At 46.2% G+C, this 20,824-nt stretch overlaps 2 protein-coding genes across 8 annotated transcripts in view; one reads left to right on the forward strand and one right to left on the reverse strand.

Annotated features, from left to right (window-relative positions):
* The window catches only part of MYNN (myoneurin), a 131,293-nt gene that overhangs the window by 99,342 nt on the left and 11,127 nt on the right, over window positions 1–20,824 (reverse strand). The window lies entirely within an intron of this gene.
* The window catches only part of MECOM (MDS1 and EVI1 complex locus), a 637,339-nt gene continuing 628,811 nt past the window's right edge, over window positions 12,297–20,824 (forward strand). For 2 of the 7 annotated variants that reach the window (XM_055569121.1, XM_055569122.1), the window contains exon 1: window positions 12,329–12,561. In XM_055569121.1, the coding sequence (XP_055425096.1) occupies window positions 12,525–12,561 (37 nt within the window). In that variant the 5' untranslated portion in view covers window positions 12,329–12,524. Of the gene's footprint in view, window positions 12,562–20,824 lie in introns of all 7 variants that reach the window. The other 5 variants (XM_055569124.1, XM_055569123.1, XM_055569119.1 and 2 more) reach the window with 5 other exon arrangements.

Consider the following 20,824-nt stretch of genomic DNA (forward strand, 5'->3'; position numbering starts at 1 on the left):
AGCATTTGGCTTAATAACTAATAAATGTGCTTGAAGAAAGAAAGGGAACTCCTTGAGGCTGAACATAAGAATGGATAAGAATCTTGGCAGTCTGTGTTGGGGGATGGGGAGCCAATAACTTTGAGAACTCTGGGCTTAAGTTGCAAAACCTTCATAGAATCAGGACATAAATTTCTGTCTAATATGAGTTAAAAATGATACCTGTGTATGAAGCTGGGTCTCAGAGAGTTATACTACCAGTGAAAGTCTGGTCTAGAAAAATCAAGGAAGCTTCTATCTCATCTGGTCCTTGGGTTAAAATGAAAAGTCTCCCCTGATAATTCTTCTCAACAGGCATACTATCACTTATGTCTGAGGTTCTAATTATACTTCCTCCATGGTTTGGAAAAATCCCAGGCTGGTAAAATTAAAAAACTGATGATATCCTTGGGTATATGATAAAGCAAATAAAAGAACATTCTGGAAAGATAAGACTTCAAGTAATTTTAAGTATGATTCCCACAGATAAAGTCTTGCTAAAGGTGAACTGAAAATCTAAAATTCTAAAAAAGTAAGAAAACAATCTATCTGAGCAAAGGTAAGTAGATACAATGAACAGCAGGATTAGATCTCTAGAAACTTCAGATAATAGAAGCTAGATAAAACAAATATACTTAAAATGTTTAAAAACTTAACGTTGAGTTTGAAAATAAGGCAACAAAGCAATGTAAAAAGGTAATGGGCACATATTGGGAGAGAACCTATATAAATTATAGAAAAATAATTGAGATGGAAAAAAATTAATGACAGTTTAAATAGCTGGTTCAGTTCAGTTCAGTTCAGTTTCTCAGTTATGTCCTACTCTTTGTGACCCAATGGACCGCAGCACACCAGGCCTCCCTGTCCATCACTAACTCCCAGAGTTTACCCAAACTCATGTCCATTGAGTCAGTGATGCCATACAACCATCTCATCCTCTGTCATTCCTTTCTCCTCCTGCCCTCAATCTTTTCCAGCATCAGGGTCTTTTCAAATGAGTCAGCTCTTTGCATCAGGTGGCCAAAGTATTGGAGTTTCAGCTTCAACATCAGTCCTTCCAATGAACACCTAGGACTGATCTCCTTTAGGATGGACTGGTTGGATCTCCTTGCAGTCCAAGGGACTCTCAGGCGTCTTCTCCAACACCACAGTTCAAAAGCATCAATTCTTCTGTGCTCAGCTTTCTTTATAGTCCAACTCTCACATCTATACATGACTACTGGAAAAACCATAGCCTTGACTAGATGGATCTTCAGTTCAGTTCAGTTCAGTCACTCAGTTGTGTCCAACTCTTTGCAATCCCATGGACTGTAGCCTACCAGGCTCCTCTGTCCATGGGATTTTCCAGGCAATAGTACTGGAGTGGATTGCCATTTCCTTCTCCAGGGGATCTTCCCTACCCAGGGATCGAACCCAGGTCTCCCGCATTGTAGACAGACGCTTTACCATCTGAGCCACCAGGGAAGTCCCTTTTATCTAAGATGGATCTTAGATACAGATAAAGGGAGAATTAAAGAACTTGTATATAAATCTGAGAAAATGATTCAGAATTAAGCACAGAGAGAGGAGAATTTATGAAAGAAAGGTGAAGAAACATGGAAGATAGCACAGAAGTATCTAATTAGAGAACAAGAAAGAACAAGTTGAGAGACTGAAGGAGTGGCTGATCAAAAATAGTAACTACTGAGCATTTTCATAAATTGTTGAAAAATTGAAGTCCTTACATTTAGAAAGAGCTGCTAGTTCTTAGCAAGATGTTCTTTAACACTGGAGGACAAGAAGTGTTAGATACAAATATCCCTCAAGGAATTTACAATCCATTACAAGAGATCGTAGAGGAACAGACAAAACCAACATGCAAGGAAAAGGTGCTAAAGGAGGTTGGCAATGGGAAGGGATTGCTTCCAGTTTGGAGAAATATATCAACAGTTTATTGGAGGCAGTGATGTTTGTCTTGGATCTGAAAGATAGGTAGACTGAACATGTGAAGAGGAAATGTAATCCCTCCCACACCATTGCCTGCTTAATTCTTCCTAAGGCACAGTTTTAATAACACCACCATGTTAACCAGAATCTTCATGATCATTCAATTATTTTCAAGACAAAGCCCCCAATTTTTGCCTTTCATTATAAGCCCTCCATGGCATATGCCCAACTTATCTTTCTGAACCTATGAAGTCTCTTCTTGAATCCCATAACTCAGGCATAGTAAGATTGTGTGTGTGTTTTTTTTTTTTTCAGAATAAGATTTTTAATACTTCTGGTACATATCTCATGCTTTCCCATCTCTCTTGCTTGTTCCTCTATCTAGAATACCTTTGAATGAAAAGCAAAAATTTGGGGCTTTATCTCAAAAATAAAAACTAAGAGTTCTTGATGATTCTGAGTAGTAGAATGATATTTTCAGAACTGTGCTGTAGGAAGATTAATCAGGCAGTGGTGTGTAGGGTGAATTAGGACAGGTAGTTCTTAGAGCTAAAGAGCCCAGGCTCTATGACTACAGGTTGCACCTTCCCAGGGGTGTGGGGTGGGGGGAGACACTAGTGGCACCAAGCACTGGATTGCCCATTAGTGAGGTGGAGAAACCTGCATGATTGTTGATCAATAGAGATTTAAACACAACTGTTGTTAAAATCTCAGCATAACAGTAATGCAACAGAAGCAAATGCATCAGAATATTGATAGCATTTACTATCTTGATTGCTCTGCATTGGTGCTTCCATCCCAGCTAGAAAAGAAATCTGTCTCCCAGAGCCCTTAACAATGCCAATGTCATGATGTGTCAATGTATGCATGTATCAATATATCCAGCTTCAGAATTCCAAGTTCAATATCAGCTAGCTAGGTGAAAACCTGGATATGAGATGGATGGTAATATTTTTACCCACAGACTATTCTACCTGGGAATAAGTGCAGAGCAAGCTTAGAATTATTCTCGAGTTTCTCTATGCAACAGAAAATTCTTCCCCAGTGTTGAAAAGTATTTTCAAGAGTGTTTGTAGAGTGGATTTGGAAATTTTTGTATTAAAACCCAGTACAAGAGCACTGTGTTTTCTGAAACATTTTAAAACTGAATCCTATCATGAGTCAGACTTCCAGTACATCTGCATGAGCCCTCAAAATAGATAATTCAACAGATCAGTTCCTAATTTCTTCTGTGTACAATTGACTTTCTATACAGAAATTCTTTCTTCTCCAGTCTCAGAACTGTGGTATGCTTCCGAGTCTTAACTGTTGAAAATGGACTGCTTATGAAACATTTGCTAATGGACATGCATCATCATTTAAAAAAATAGAACTTTACCTTCATAGGTATGTTTCTGGGAAAAGTGAGTATAAATCAAATTTTTGTAAGTCAAATCATATTTTAAATGTCCCATGGGAACTCATTATTTAATAAAATAGCATGGAGCGAATAATCACATTGTGATGTGGCTTTTCATAAAGCAGGGCACACCTGTATCACACTCTTGTCATGGCTAAGGGTGTTCACTCTATAGCTGAGTTTGAGGGTAGCCAGAACTGCCTTGGACCCAAGTCAAAGGAATTGAGTTACTGAGTACTGAGGATCTCGTTACAAGGCAGTCTTCTCTATAAGCTGTCTCAGCATGGGTCCTATAGTTTGTGCTTTAAAAGATGTGGAAAATCTGCTATATCTATAAGTTTAAAAGTACCTTAGTAAATTAATGTACTTTGATGATGTCTATATTTTCTCATGTCAACCATAATCATTTGTTTGAGTAAAGAATTTTAAAGTACCTCATGTGTAAATTTCACAGGTCTTTTATTTCCTGGCAGCGATCTAGACTATCAATTTGTTTCATGTATTGACAGTAAGAGTAACAACTAGATTCATGAAAATCAAAATTTCAAAACAATAAACAAACAAGAAATCAAGTAAACAATTTTTTTTTTTTTTTTAACAGAAAGCACTTACTAATCCTCTTAAAAACCTCTCTATTCAAATTGTCTGTGTGGCTTTCATCTCACAGGGAGAGACTACGGTTACTAGACACACTGCTGCTGCTGCTGCTGCTGCTGCTAAGTCACTTCAGTCGTGTCCAACTCTGTGTGACCCCATAGACAGCAGCCCACCAGGGTATCTGCAAGTGATGACTTTGTAGCTACTGTTCTGAAAGACTTGCAATCACACGGGTAGGGGAGGAGCAACGTTCCTGTCAGTGAGTCTCAGGGGCTCTCATCACCGTGGCCCAGATTCTGTTGCCTCAAACTGTCTGGGAGATGGTCAGGGTTCAGTTTGGGATGAGCTGTTTGGTATGACCCTGATTCATATAGTGGCTCAGATGGTAAATACTCTGCCCGCAATGCAGGAGACCAGAGTTTGATCTCTGTGTCAGGAATATCCCCTGGAGAAGGGAATGGCTACCCAATCCAGTATTTTTGCCTGGAGAATCCCATGGACAGAAAAGCCTGGCTGGCTACAGTCCATGGAGTCACAAAGAGTTGGACATGGCTGAGCAACTAACACTTTTGCTTTTTTCACTTTTCATGTAGAGAGCAGGCACAAGTACACAAGAAATCATTAAAAATATGTAGCTAAAAATCCAACCACACACACATTGGTGCCTGTTCAAACTGCAATGTTGAGATCAAGTGGCACCAGCCAGATTTTGTATATCAAAGGCCTTGGGTTTCAGCTATTTGAGAGAATAGTCTGTTGAGTAAAGGAAAAAAAGTCTCAATCCAGATGGGAATGGGAAGGGCACTGTCCAAGACTCCTGGACACACATACACTTGACATAAGCCTTATCATTATGCCAAATTACAAATGTTAGAACTTAGATCTCTTATAGCTCCATTTGTTAAATTTTTATTAGGTAGTAGGCACTAAATAATAAACACTTTGTAAACATTATCTTTAATCTTTGTAATGATTTTGCAAGATATACACAATTGTCCCCATTATACAGAAGAGAAGACCAGGACTCAGAGACATTCAATAACTTGCTTAAAGTTAACGAGCTGGTACAGGTAGGACTGGGATTTGAACTTTCAAAGGTTTGATTCTTAAGGTCTTGGAATGCTATTTTGCTCTCCCAGAGTTTGTCTAATTTACAACAGTCCCGAAATTTGAACACTGCCATCTTTTCCTAAAGATGGCAACCACGGTTTTTCCAAACGAGTTCCAAGATCTTTGATGGCATTTGTCTCTTTTGCAGACCCTAAAAAAGGACTCTCTTAATTTTGTTTTACAAAACCTAGCTTTTAACCCTTGAACCTCTCAACCTTCAGGTATTCATCACTTAGAATGCTGAGATATCCAGGCTTCAGTATCAACTCTCTGAGTCACAAAATTAGAATATGAAGATGTCACACAATTCTCTGAATTCTTTCTACCCCAGATTTCTCTTTCTCTAGAGAATTCTATAGAAGAGAAAACTACATCTCAAGGGCTTACACAAAGAGCTTTAAATTTGGCTGTAATCTGGGCTCAGGATATCAGACGTGTGAGTTCCAGAATTTTCCAGAGAAAGACAACAACAAATTAAGTGCCTAGTGATATAAAGCATTGTGCTAGCCTATGGAAAGGGGGGTTGAGAAAAAGAGATAACAGTTGTTTCAGCTTTACCGTTCACAAGACATTTTAATACACTAATCCCACATGGAAAGGAACAACTCCATGTTAGAGTGAGAAAACAATGCTTAGCCAAGATAGGCATGGTCTCCTTCAAGAAGCCTACAGCTGAGAGGGGAAGGAAGACGTGTAAACAAAGAACTCTAATCTAAGGAGGGAGAAATACATGTCATACGCTTGACAGCAAAAGGCTGGGGGTGCGGGTGAATGGGAAGTGGAGGCGGCTGTCAGTCAGACCAGGATCCAAGAAGGCCTTGCTGGCGGCAGACGGGGGCCAGAGGAGTAGTAGCCTTTAATGGTATAAGTTCATTCACTGCGCCCGCTCCCGTGACCAAGGCAGAAAGCAGGATTTAAAATGAGGTTATCACAGAGGTGTCATGATCCAAGACAGGAGAAAGAAAACCCGGCCAGGAACATTCTAGAGCAGTGCTTCTCCAACTTAAAATGTTCAAGCGAGCCACCTGTTAAAATGTTGATTTCGATTTAGTAAGTCTGGATTGAGACCTGAGAGTCTGCATTTCTAATAAACTTCAGGTTATGCTTGTTGTCGCCGGTCCGCGGGCCACACTTGTAGGAGAACCCGCTTCACCTGGGAGTGTGTTAGGAATGCAGACTGCCTGGGTCTTACTCTAGACTTAACTGAATCAGAAAGCGCTTTTAAACAAGATCCCCGGGGCGGGGGGGTTACATGCACTTTTAACTTTGAGGTGCACTCCTCTGGCATATTCTTTCAGAAGGGACCTAAGGTGTTGCAAACTTCTCCGGGGCATCGCGTTCCAGTACTCTGGTTTCTCTCCGGAGCTCCTGTTCCAAGGGCAGAGATTTTGTGCCCCCCGAAGCTGCTCCTCCTGATCCTAAACCAGTAGCAACTCCAGGAGTTGATCGCCTCATAATCCTCCTTGCTGGGTTTCTTTCCACCCCAACACACGCTTCCCCGGGGCGCTCCAGCTGTTTCCCACCCCCACACCCTGGCGGCTACTGTGCACAGCTGGAGTCCGACGCAGCGGGCGCACCCGGAGCTGCGGCGGCCGGGGAAGCCAGGCGGGGGCGCCGCAGACTAAGGCTGTGCGGGATCAGGCCGTTGCGATCCCGGAGAGGGCGGCGGGAGCGACGGGCGGGGGAGCGCGAGCTCAGCATCTGGTGCCAACCAGCGGGGCCCTGGCGCGGCCCCACATTCCCACACCGCGGGAGCGGCGGCAAGCTACCTGGGAGGTGGCGCGCATCACCCCAACCTGTGTTTCATAAACCCGTCGGGAAATAGTTCTCAGCCTCGAGGGCCAGTAATCAGCCCGACCTTCTCTCGCAAGAACTGCTGATTACAATCCCCGAGCTGGGCAAGGGCCTTGGGAGCCTAGATTTGAAGTATACTATTTAATATCATTATCATTATAGAAAAGTCAGCCACCTCGCGCCCCCTCTTCCCTTACGTACACTTATGACATTGGGGAGGGGGTGTTGAACGACCAGAGAGTAGGAGCAGGATTGTAAAATCTAACGATTTGCTAAGAAATTCAGGACCGAAAACGCAATTTACAAAACGGCGAGTTTTACAAGGTAGAGAAGGTAACAACTGGGCAGAAAACGCGCTGCCGCCGAAGTCCCGCAGCGCGTGCTCGCCGGAGCCGGCTGGCCCCGAGCGCGCCACCCCCCTCTCTCCCTGGGGCAGCGCGAGGATTTCGCAGGAAGAGGAGGCTGCCTGGGTGCTTTGACCCGGAGTCCGTGCGCCTCGGAGAGGGGTACCCGCCTCCCGCGCCCCCTGCGGCCCGTGGCGTCCCTTCTCCCGCAGGTCAATGAAACCAAGCTAGCCCCGCGCCTCGCCTGCCCTTCCAGCGCTCTAATCACCGAGAGCTTTCCTTTCTGGGCAAAGCTCAGTGGACGCTTTCAACTTAACACCTTCACACAGCCACTGCAGCGGGGATGTGCGCGTTTCCCCCTGCGTGGGTGTATGAGGCTGTGTTTCTCCCAGACTAAAGGGACAATCTTAACATCTATTAAAGCCTACGTTCTCTGTCTTGAGACTTAATCGGGTTTGTCCAAACTTTTGTGATTGTGTGTGTGTGTGTGTGTGTGTGCGCGCGTCTCCACCCTCCTCTCGCCACCCCACCCCCGCCCGTGCAAGGCGAAGTAGTCCTATATAGCGATGATAAATATCCCTGTTGATCACTTGATTGATTACCTCCCTGAAAGGTCACGCGGGCTCGCAGTAATTTCCTTTTGCCTAAGGCTCCCTTTTCACTTTTACTCCGGCACGACAGCTCCGAGTACACGGGATCTTTATTTTTTATTTTAACCCCTAAATGCAACCCCTCCCGAAAACAATGCACACAAGAAAAATCGAATAAAATCAACTCGAGACCTTTTGCTCAGTCGTAGCCACCCTCCCCATCTCGCTCCTTTCTTTCTTCTGGCTCCCGCCCCCTCCAACTCCGGGCCCCTCTCCCCAACTCAAATGTATTCTGGACACTATTTAATAGATGAGCGTCTTGCAAGTAAACTCAGGCGTCCCTTGGGTCTGCATTTCATGTCTGTGGCTCTCTCTCTTTCTCTCCCGTGGACTAAAAATTCGGATTTTAACCACTAGACAAGCTATTAATTTAGCTAGACTACCTAGGGTCCTGAACCCAATTAATTTCTAATAATTATAGCCGAAGGGGGCTAGATAGATCTCACTGCCTCTTTCTTTTATTGCCACTCCACGCCACGGAGGTCAGCGTATAATAATAAAGTGTATATTTTGAAAGCGATCTCAAGAACAGTGAGTTATTGCAATGAATGAAAATTGTTTCCATTTTGGCTAATTGAGCTGGTGGCCGAAAGCTAGAGCTCTGAGACTAAATAAAGAGGACTGTTTCATTTCAACATGAAGAAACCCCTGCCTAGCTCTGGTCACCCAGCGAGAGTTTAATTTCTTAACAGCCAACCTGAAACCCAGCGTTGGGTAAACAGTATTAATAATTGCATTACAATGATTAAATTAATCTTGCTGGTAGCCAGCAGAATATAGGTTGTGATTGAATAGCAAGATGTAAAGTTCACTGCACAAAGACAATAGGCCAAGAAATACCTCCTTAAAGAATTCAAACTTTTTTTCAAAGATACCGTGGGGCTGGTTCAATTATAATGCGAGGAAAGGAAGATTTCCTGTTGCATGTAATTTATTGAAAATCGGTTCTTTGCTGTTTCTAGCATTACTAAAGAAACATAGCTGGAAAAGAGATATGCTTGTCCCGTTCTCTTCTTCAACGACCCATCTTTCCTCCAACTCCCAGCTCGTGTTCTCTGCTTCTGTTATAGAAAAAAAATCCGGAAGAAAAAAAAACCGACAGTAATAAAACAAGCAAATCCAAACAGCCCGTAAACTCATCGACTTTCCAAGGACGCACTGTTTCCAGGATGCCCGTTTCCGTGGGAGGAAACGCAAGAAAACGTGGGACCCAGTCTGCTGCCCCTTAAGGAAACGAATTTCAGGAGGAGAGGGAAAGGCGGACGGTGCGGATGCAGGCAGCGACTGCAGCTCCGACAACTTGTTGGAGGCCTCTTTTCTCTTGGGCCAGCGACAGCTTAGACGGGACGTCAAAGGGTGTCGGGAACCTCAGGGGCCGCTGAACAGAAAGTCACCTGTTGGGTCTCACGGCTGAGACTTGGGACAGGTGGACCTGACGGGGTTCGGGTACTGGGGAGTGGGAACCCGCCGGGGTTGGCGCTCAGAGGTAGTGGCGCTGCAGGCGGTGAGCGCGGTCCGCGGCTGCTGGCATTTGCTCCATCAGGTTAAACACACTTGAACTAGCACGTTAGTTCTTTTATTAACACTCAGGGCAGAAAGCACATGATAAAAGAAAGAAATAAAAAAAAAAAGAAAAGAAACCCAGTTTTCAGGTTTGAAAACAAAAGCGATGGTTCTGTGAGTACTTTTATTAAACAACAACCACAAGTATGATGCCTGATCTTTTCACAGTGCTTTGGCCCAAGGGCACAGAGGAGTTTGTGTTTATTTTTTCAGTTAGAATATGTTGGCTTTGCTCCTGTCGGAAACTCTTGGAAAGACCAGGCTGAAGACCCATTCGCTGAAGCCACTGACCCCAGGGATTTGAAAAACCAGGGAGGGGAGTGTGCCCTGGCTGCGCCTCACTCCCCATACCCCCTGCCCTCTAGAAAGGCTTTCAGGACAGAGATCTCTAAAGTTGGGGGGAAATCAGTTTTGATTTTCTTTAGTTTTCCGTATCCCACCCAATTCTCACAGCCCCCACCCCAACCCCTGGTCCACCACTGTGGTTTATAATTTTTCAGCAGAAACAACGACTGCAGCTTCACATGTGGGTCTTGTTTTTACTTGGGTTTGATTCCATGGTCCCTTCATTTTCTATAAAATTGCCCATCACTCCTCTTAACCCCCTTTCTGCAACAGGACCCAAATATAGACCTCCACCCCCACCCTGGGCATGAGATAAAAGGAATTAAGTAGAATAGTACAAGGGGGCAATGTTAACTTCTTTTATTTATTTTTTAAGTTCCCCAGAGTGAGAAGGTGAAATGAAACCTCTCAGGCAGAGCCTCCTCCTGTCCAGGCGCTCTTACGTCCTTAGTGGATTCTACCACCCTTCCTGAAGGTCAAAGACCTTTAGGTTTGGATAGCTGGGAGGGGCTTGGTCCTCTGGACTGCCTCTCTATCCTCTGGCCTAGGTGAGGGTCCCCATAGAGTCCTTTAAACGGATCAGAAGCAGTTTCTATGAACTTCTTGCCAGTCAGTGTAGTGCGTTTCTCTCCCTAGAGATTTTACTTTCTTTGGTGAAAGCTCTCAACTCCCATTTCTCTGAGGACCTTTTCTGTTTGGTGGGAAGGCTTGCCTTCATGTAAACTGAGGGAACCTAGTGAACTCAGTCATAGACTTCCGGCATTGACATTCAGAATGCTGAAGTGCCTGGTCATTTTGCACCGGCCAAATGTATGAGCACACCACCTGTATGCAGAGGGCAATAGGAACTGTAGAAGGAATGGAAACACCCCCACCAAAACTTGCCTCTTTACTTCAGAGGGGATGATAGAGTTCTCTTGTGCCCATGTGTGTGGGCACCAGAGTTCTTCTCTTTTGGAAACTGTTTTACTCCTACTCTGTGTAATTTTTTCATCACCCTGTTCCATCCCCCCCCTCCTCTACCTCACATTTCAACATTACACATCTGTCTCCCTTGGGTCTTGTAGCTTGATTCTCCAGGGACCTGTACTTACAGCCAAATGCTCCCAGAATTACACAGCTCTGGAGAAAGAGAAGTGATGGGCATCCTTGCCAAGCTGAATCTTTCAAATTTCAATTTTCTGGAATAAAGATATTTGCAAGCCACTGATGGATAGTCCCATTTGGGGTTGAACCTTGCTATCTGTTCCTAGTTTTGACAATAAATAACAACAGGTACAATTGGGTATTCTTGGTTATCTTCCTTCCCCTACCCTTCCTTAAACTCACGCCCAGAACCTGCTATTCTTTTCTCTTTCCTTTAACTTGAACATCAAGGATGTATCACTGTAGCACAGAGAAAAAAACTGATTTTCTTTTACGGTGTCTGGTAGGATTTGCAACAGATATTAATGAGGACATAAATAGCTCATGGAAGGTATTGAACAAAACTAAGGTAAGGAGGTTGTACCAAAAGAAAATCCGCACTTACTCGGATTTATTCATACCTTAAACACAGCTAGCTCCTTTAAGAGGTCCTCATTTCTGCTTGCCCACTTCTTTGGTAAATCCTGTAATTAAAGCAAATTTTCAATAATGTATTTTTAAAAAAGTGGTGGTGATGGGGGATTCTCTCTCCTACCTCTTCCTTATGACCCGGGAGGTCGTGGGTTTAAGCGAATGAGTGAAATGGCAGAGAGGCTGAGCTGCAGCAGGAGGCGACAGGGGCAGCGGTGGGGGAGGCCGGAAGGTGACAGCCGACCTCAGGGAAGGCAAAAAGAAGGTCTTGGATGTCAAATGCCCAAGGTTCCCGGACCTGGGAATCAAGGGTGATCATTATTACTTGGTGAGAATAGACCAACCAACTGACTTGTTCCAAGGATGGCAGGAAGTATTAGCATTACACCTAAAATCAAGGAAGGAGCAGTTATTTATTCTGCTTTCAGCTCTGAAAGCAGAAGCCGCAATAGCTTCAGTAGCAGTAGTAGCCGCAGCAGATTTCCCGAAGTTCAGGATGATTCTCACTTTCTCCTGGATCGCTCGCCGAGAGTCCGGTCCTTCTAGTTCTTTAGTGTGGGAAAGATTTTTAAAAGTCCCCTCCCCTCCCCCTACTCCTTGCTTTCCCCCAAGGACCGTACAGAAAATGTCCTGCAATTTATGGTGGGGAAAACAATAATAGTAATGATACAGGCTTATTGGTGATTCCAACACGAAATCAATCCTTTGCCCGAGTCTTTTCGTTCCTTTTTTTTTTTTTTTTTTCTGGGCGAGGTGTCTGCTCCCCTCCGACTCCCTGCGCTCGTTCCCCGCCCCCCGCCGCCCTCCCCATGGCTCCCTTTCTCCGCCTCCTCGGCGATTGCCATCTGACAAGATCTCCAAATCAAAGTGATAAATCGCTCCAAACTTTTTTTGGCGGCGCTGAGATGTTGGAGGGGCGTCTAGCGCGCATGTGCGAAGGTGTCCAAACTGACAATGCTGGAGAGATAGCGAGTGTGGATTGAGAGAAAGGGAGAGAGGGAGGGAGAGAGAGTGAAAGAGGAAAAGACAGAGAGTGAGTGTGTGTAAGAGAGAGAGAGAGAGAGAGTGTGTGTGTGTGTGTGTGTGTGTGTGTAAGAGAGAGAGAGGGAGAGGGAGAGAGAGAGAGGAGAGGGAGGGAGCGAGAGGGAGAGCAAAAGAAGGAAAAGATCCAAGAAAAAAAAACCCCAACCACACACCAGCGGCTGCAGGACTGGGCACAGCATGAGATCCAAAGGCAGGGCAAGGAAACTGGCCACAAGTAGGTGCAATATCCCTTTTCTATTGGATTTCCCCCTCCTCTGCCATCTTGCATATCTGTCTACTGCGCTCCGGGAGGGAGAGCGGGGCTGCCTCTCGCGCCGGGGCCCCGGTTGGAGGGCAGGCGCAGAACAGCTCCAGCAACCTGCCAGTCCAGCCTCCGCGCCGGCCGCCCGCGCTCCAGCTCCTTGTTTGGGCGCCAGAGGAGCCGGGGCACTCGAGCCTAGTGCGCGGACCAGCTGTGGCAACCCCGGGGTGGGGGGTGGGGTGGGGGCAGCAAAGACCTGGGTGGGAGGAGGGAGGAGAGAGAGCGATGAGCGGAAGGGGTGGCGGAGGGGTGGGGTGGGGGGGTGGGGAGAGAATGCGAAAGTCTCCCCCTCCCCTCCCCTTCCCCCCAGGCGGAGGAGAGTTGCCTCTGGCCAACCAGCTAGTCCCGGGTGTGGGAGGGGGAGCGGGGATCGGGGAGGGGGGCGGGCTGGGGAAAAGAGCCTTTTCGCGCCTCGGTTTGTTTCTGGGGTTTGGGGTGGGTGGAAGGCTCGGAGGGAGCTACAGTGGCAGCGGCGGCGGCGGGCAGCCGTGGTGGAGTTGGGAAAAGTTGCGAGGCGGCCGCTGGAAGTTGCGCGGCTGGCGGGCCTGCGCCGAGCGGCTGTTGCGGTAGTTGGGCGCTGTGCGCTCTGCCGTGTTCTCCAGCGTGCGCGGCGCGGCGGGAGGATTGGGGTGGGGAGTGGGGGAGACGAGGGTGGAGGCTGTAGTCCGTGTGTGTGTGTGTGTGTGTGTGTGGTGGCGGGGGGGGGGGGGTGGGGGGCGGGGAACGGCGCGGGGCAGAGCCGAGCTACCAGCTCCGCGGAGCCGCGGGCAGGTGGGGAGAGAAGAGGCCCCGCGAGCGCCTGGAGAGCGCGGACTAGAGGGCGCGCAGCCAGCGGCGACAGCCGCCGAGGAGCAGGAGGCCGAAAGGGCGCGCTCCGGGCCCGCGAGCTCCAGGCTGGCAGGGCGCCGAGTGACCCCCAGGGGGCGGGCTGCGGGGACACTGGTCTCGGAGAGGGCGCGGCGGAGCCTCCCGCGCTGTTTCTGGACGCAGCCGAGGTCTTGGTCACTAACCCTCCCGGGCCCCCTGCCTGCCCGGCGTGGAGCGGCCTTGGTCACGCGGGAAGAGGGCGTTTGAGTTCGGGGTAGGGGCGACGGACTCCCATCCCCCCATGCTTCTCGCCGAAGTGTTGGGTGGCTTCGGCCGGCATTGCCCGCCGAGCCGACACTGTCCGAGAAATCGGTAGCATCAGCCGGGAGTATAAGCACGGACTGGATGTGTCCAAATGCTTCTATGTCGAGTCTAAGGGACCCGGCGGTGCCGAGTCCATGAGCGATCCGGGGCAGTTCAAAGCGCTCCTCCGCAAGGTGTCAGCACGCGGGGCTGCAGCAGCCTCGGCAAAGCACAGGCCGTCGTTCGCTCTCCCGCTCGCTGAAAACATAATTCTCTTAATTGTTTTGCGTGTGGGATCAGAGAACGTAGAGATAGGGTGGTGGGTGGGATGCTTCTCCCAAGTGAACCCCTAGTCTCCCCCACCCTGCATATTAAAGCCAAGTAACGCCCCGAGCCTTCCCCGCCTTTGGTGTCCCCGCCGCAGCCGCGCGGAAGGCAGCGGCACCTCGTTGGGTTTCTTTGGTGTGAGAGTCCGCGGTCTAGCCCAGCGAGATGCTGTCATCTTAGGCGCCTTTCAGTGCTTCTTCCAGTTCTCACCCAAGCACTCCCTCTCGCCCAAATACGTTTCCTTTCGCTCTGGTCTCAGGGATCAACCTATATATAGGAGTCCTTGGGCATTCTGTCCATCTATTTCTCTTTTGGATATTGTTTCATTTCACTTAGCTGCGACAGTGTCAAAGCGCGCCTGTGGAACTCCTGTTTTTCCTGTTTGCGTTTAATGGGCCGATGTCTTTATTTTCTATCGGAGAAGGAATAAATGTACATACATGCTTGGAGGCTGTGGGCTTCAATTCCGACTGAGGGTTGGGGTGTGGTGTGTGTGTGTGTGTGTGGTTTGCGGGGACGAAGCGGGGGGTTGAGAGCCGATTTCAACTCTGCCTAAGTTGTGAAATGAAAGCCGAACCCTTCGCGCGCCTCATTGCCTGGTATCCGCCGAAGTGAAAGCAGAACACAAAACCCTTGGGATTTCTTGGGGCAACTTTTTCAACTATTTTAAATTACCAAGTTGTCGCTGCCGAATTCAAACATTCCCTCACGCACAGACCACTCAACATCCAGAAACAGAGTCTGGTTTCCTATCTGAGGATACTTGTCATTCATCCAGTGGGAGACCCGTTCATTTTTGTCTCTAGTGTTTTTCTAAGGATGCCGCTGCGGCTTTCTGATAACTAGATGCGAACTCTCACAAACTTTTCTTGCTAAGCCTCAGGTTCCCGCTGGCGCTGCTCCAGCTGTTGCCAACACGGCTGCTTTCGGACAGCAGCGCTGCTTTGTGCAGTTCTTCGGTTCTAATCTGGGTACGAAGGAAATCATATTAAAACTGAGAATTTTTTGTATCTTGAAGCGGTATTTCCTTCCCCGCGTAGTGCGTGAGTTTCCGAGCGCAGGCGGAGATACTCGCTGACCCCTGCTGTGAAGCCAGCGAAAACTTCGTGGCTGTGTCTGCACCGGGTTTCTTTCTTTTTCTGGGTTAGGAAGAGGCAGTGTGTGACCAGCATACTTTAAAAAACAAAACCACCCTTTTTGTTGTAAAAGTAAACACTGCAGTGGAATCAAGTCACTTAGAAACAGTTGTTTCCTCGACTGTTATTCTTCATGTATTTTTGTAAATTTCTTTGGTGGCCCAAGTCTTGTCGCGATCTTGGCTAAGGTACAGGATTCCAAGGATCCAAACCAGGGACCACAGACCCTGAAAGTACCTCTGAAGTTAAACTCAGAATGAATGCCCAGCCTACTTCCCGACTTACAGGGCTTGTTTTTTTCTTACACAACAGTTAAAACGATACATTCGTTGCAAATCATTTGGGAGGAATAAACCATTACATTAAAAAAAAATAAGGGAAAAGCAGGAAGACTGACATTTGTACTGTCTAAAGATGGTGGCTTTTATTCCCACCTTTAAGAAAAGAAAACTAAAAAGCCAAGCAGTCTCTGGCAGCCGGGTGAGGCTTCCCAGCCGTTTTCTTGGGCGGCCAGGACAGCACCTGGGCCGTGCCAGAAATGCCAGTTGCAACTGTTTCCTTCTGGTGATGGAAAGAAGTGAAGTTGGATCTGTCTAGCGCGTCTAGGGCCCGAAAACCGAAGGAACCCCCCCACCCCCCACCCCACTTCTCCAAAGTGACACCCGGCAGGGTTTCATCACAGCAATGAACGAGTTGCAACGAATAACCCCCTTAGCTACCGGGCCACGCAGAAGTCTTGTAAAGACCCAGGAAGGCGATGCGATTAGCAAGACCCCGGTGAGGGGAGGGGCGGGGGGGAGGGGGGGCACTGTTACTTGTACATTGATCTCGGTTTAAAAAGAGGCTCTGAAGTAGGTAAGGTAGATGGACGACTCTTCCTCTCCTGCTTAAACGCCTCCCTTTAGTAAGCCCAGTACATAAGATGGCAAAGAACCGCAGCCAGGTTCCAGCCTCCCTGCCCCATGCCTATCTACTTGCGGTTTTCCTTTATTCCTTTAAAAAGCTCAGATGAAACACAAAAGCTTTGCTTAAAACACGCATTTTATTTGTTTATTTCAGTCTGCTTTTGAGGAGGGGGAAGAAAGCGCTTGCCCTGCGGAGGCCCCGTTTAGGAAGGCGGTTTATTTACCATTACTTGACCATTACCCTGGCTTAGGGCTTCTTTATTGCATTTGGCACTTAGAACGAAGCATTTCGATGTGTTTCGCCAAAAAAAAAAAAAAAAAAAAAAAAATCTGTGTTTAGGGGAAGGTTAATAACGCTTTTCATTCTCCCCTCACACTCATCTTCAACACTCTGGAAGGGACGGTTCATTAGCTACAGGGGCTGGAAGGCTGGAATAAAAGGCTCCTTTTTCAGGTTTTTATTTGTGAGGGGCCGAGGAGTCGCAGGTCTGGGGGCCATTGGCTGCGGTGGTGTCTGTGTAAGTGTGCCTGAGTGTGTCTTTTGCAGGGTAGCCCAGCTCTTGGCTTCTGAGCGGAGGCCTCCTCTCACCACCCGTGGCGGGCGCGGCCTCCTCAGCAGGCAGACATTCAACACGGTAGGACGCTCATCGAATAGAAATAATGAGTCATCCCGACGTTTTTGCTTTTCTTCTTTTTTTAAAAGTTGAGGGTAACAATTCAGTAAGCAGTTTTCCTTTAAACATCTTGTCGTTTGGGAGTTTATTTTATTTCATTTTTTTTTGCAACTTAGGGCCATGTTATCCCAGGCTGCAGACGTCGCCTGGGGCAGGAAGGCCACAGCTGGGGACTCCCTGGCTCCATCCTCCCGGGCCAGGAGGGCAGGGGAGCACCGACTTGTTGCCCTCGGCGGGCCTGGCCCGTCTCCTCTCTCCCCACACATCCTCCTTTTGCCTCTGCTGGAAGCGGGCCCTGAAATGGAGAAACTTGACTTGTCATCTGCTGGCCAATGGCTCTTACCGTGTTCCCAAGGTACTCAGAGCTTGGCAGAGCCCTATTCCCAAGCGCTGGGTACATCGTCGCCTCACTGCCGTCCCCCCACCACCCCTCCAATCATCTCGAACCAGGCCGGGGTGGGACTTGGGGGTGGAGCTGGGGAGGCCCTAGAGAGGGAGGGGAGGTAGTGCTCACCAGAGCACCCTCCCTCGCACCTCACTCCCCAGCTGCTGGGCTGCTAGCTCCCAGGCCCAAAGCTTCTTCCCTTTCAACATCAGAGATGCTGTGTGCCTGCGCGGTGCTTCGCTTGGAGCCTTGTTTGCACCGACCCTGTACCACACATGCACAAACATACACACACACACACACTCTCTCACAGCTCAGGGGTTCAGGGACACTTACCCATTCACTCTCTCTGGCAAAGCAGGCCCCTTCCTAACCCCCTGGGACCGAGGAGAGAGGGGCTCTGGGGAGGTGGGGCAGGAGCAGACAGTCACTCTATAAAGACGCTGGGCACATTTTTCTGGAGAGGTGGTTAACCCTTCTTGAGCTGAAAGTCTCAGCTCTAGGCACTTTCTACAAAGATCTGTGGGGTCTGTTTTTCTTTTATATGAATCACTAGTTTCCTCCCCACTTCATTTGCCAAGGTCCTCTTTCTAAAATTAGATTTTCCCCTTCCCACTCTTGAATTTACCAGGGAATTCTCAAGGAAATTGTCTGGGTAGTGAGAACAAGTGTGAGGAAGAGAATGAAAAGGAGACAAACAAATGGAACAAACAAGAGAGGGGAGAAAGGAAGAGAAGCAGCATGCTGCTTCTTCCTAGATCTCCAGTTTGCACACAGATGGGTATTTTTTTTTCCCAGTAAATGAAAAAAGTGTAATCCTTGTTAATTACCTTTGCTTACATGCCATACAAGAAACTTCAGAGACATTTCTACATAAGGAAGAAACTGTTTACAAAACTCTTTCAAAAGTGTGACATATTGCTCTAGTTCAGCACTAAAAAGCTAAACACACTTACCGTCCTTTGAAGTGCCCTGGCCAGGGCAGCTTATTTGAGTGCGGTTCAGATATTGCTGTGGGTATAACTAATGGCCTCTACCTATTTAGCTCAAGTGGGAGGAGAGAAAGGCCTGAATTCCTTGTCCAATGGGTCCCTCTGGAGACTGGATTCTGGCTCCTGGCCAGTTCTGTACAATGTCAACATAGAATATTTGAATTCCCAGACTCTATTTAACAAGTTTCTAAATAAATAAACTCATTGTGTGTCTGTGTTTAAAATTATTTCACCTCTTCCATAAAAGCCACAGTGTCTTATTACACTGGCCTTGCAAGTTGATTTTTTTTTTTTAAAAATAAACAAACAAACAGAGCTTAAGTATTTTTAATAGGCAGATCTTCACAATATGTTTTACAGAGACATTCTCTCATGTGTGGCTGGGGAGGAGCTATTTAGAGGGATCTTGGGCTGTTCTGTGTGATGTGGTAGTGAATTATACTAAAAACCAGGCTAAGTTCAGAAAGTCAGTGCGATATTAATCACATCTAAAGGGACGCCTGACTGTGTAAGTGTACTGTCTTTATATATTTGATAATTATGCCTGCTGGGTCCTAGAAGACAGAGAGCTTCACTGATGTGTCCTAAATGGCTATCTGTAGGCTACCGCAGTCCGTAAATATTGGTAGGTGTGGAACTTTGCCCAGATGGAGTTTTCTTTCTGAGCACTTTTTCTTTATCTGTGTCTGTCTCTGTAAGTTGGAAGGGATAGATACACATGTTATCCTACTGTTTCAGTATGGGTCTGAAATGGACCACATGAATTCTATGGTTTTACTCATCTCGCAGCATTTGAACATCCACAGCATTTTTATGCAGATTGGAACGTACTTGTTCTAAGAAGTACACTCATAATTAAAAAGAAAAGGCAAGTTCTGGTCCTCTTGAAAGTGTGGACCACATCTGGAGTTGTTAGGAAAAAAAGTGGAATTCACTCTAATTTATGTGTATAAAGGACAACATTATTAAAAAGAATGGGATTTGAAAGGGCACACAGCAAAACCTATAACATTTAGCTGGTAACATGGAGAGCTCAAAGCCAAGAAAAAAATACCACTAACCCATGCAAACCTTAAAATAGATTACAATGACCTCAGCCATTTTCATTTTAAAAAATAATAGCCATGATTAAAATGGGGGGAGTGTTTTACTTGGAACTATACTCTTCTGCATTATTATAAGAGCTGTTTTGTGGTTAAAGAACTGTTGCATTATAGAAAAAAAAAAAAACAAGTGAATTTTTAATCAAATTCCTGACTCTTCAAAAGCTCTCACTTTTGAATTACTTTATTTTGGTTTTAGTTATTATTCTTATTCATCAACAAACATGCTGCTTTTAGCTTGTATATATAGCCAAATCCTTGACTACTAATGTTTGAAAAAATTCTAAAGGAAAATTTTATTTGGAGAAGAGATTTTTATTAATTCCTACAGTAACACCAGACTAGGAATTGGTGGCTATAAAAAAGGAAGGACCAAAGCTTTCTTAACTTAGTTTAAGAACCTGCTTAAAGGAATTAATTTTGTGTGTTAAGGTTGTTCAAACTATGACATTTATGAAAGTCTTCGTAATAGCACTTGGTGGGCTTTGGGGACAAGCAGACTTAAGAAACAAATACTGCTGAGTAAGAATGAGCCATCTGGTCCTGAAGGTTACCACTGTGCTTGCCAGTTTGCGTCTGGGTGTGGTCCCTGATTGAATAGCCAGGTCATCTTCAAGCAATTGAATGCCTCTGAGCTCCAGGATCTTTACTTGTAAAGGAAGAGTTATAACATCACTTTCCTAGGCTGCTGTAAGAATAAATTGGAGTAAGCGTACCCCCTGTACCTCAGTCACAAGCCATCACTCAATCAATCTCAGTCACTTTCCTTCTGTTTGATCTGCTACATTTTCCAAAATTTTAAGACATCCTCCCCTCCTCCCCATTCTGTTTTCATCCAGTGTCATCTGTAGACCTATTTGCATGTATATAGTAAGCAGTTTGTATATCTCCTCATCAATCACGTCTTCAGGATAAATGGGAGTCATATGTAAAATTTGGACAAGTCAAAACTGTCTACAGCAAGCCAAACTAAGTGGTACCTTTATTCTGAAAACTTGAGAATCTTCCTTTGCCCCTTTTTGGGGGAGGTGAGGGACACTTTGTGCATACAGTGGGAATTCACCTTTGCTCCACAGGTGTTGGCATTGTATGTACACAGCCTAAGTTTAGTTGTGCATACCCTCTGGTTCTCATGATCCCTTGTGTATGAAAATTTTACTTTTAAGAGAATGAGTTAAAATTTTTTTTTAAAAATTATTAATTTATATATTTATATTTTTGGCTACAACATGTGGCATGGGAGATTAGTTCCTCTACCAGAGATTAACCCTGGTCCCTCTGCATTGGAGGCATGGAGTCTTAACCACTCGACTACCAGGGAATTCTGGAAATGAGATTTGTAGTTCACTTCACTACTCTAGAGAAGACCTTATTCTCTAAATGAGGTCAGAGTAGAGCAGAGCTTGTAAACTTGAATGCCTACAGGATTTGGCAGGTACAACAATTGCATGAGGCATGGTGGTGTACGCATCAAGCACTCTCTTATTTTTATTTAAAAAAATTTTAATATAAATGTATTTATTTTAATTGGAGGCTAATTACTT

This window comes from Bubalus kerabau, chromosome 2, assembly GCF_029407905.1.
Source record: "Bubalus kerabau isolate K-KA32 ecotype Philippines breed swamp buffalo chromosome 2, PCC_UOA_SB_1v2, whole genome shotgun sequence".
Lineage (NCBI taxonomy): Eukaryota > Metazoa > Chordata > Mammalia > Artiodactyla > Bovidae > Bubalus > Bubalus kerabau.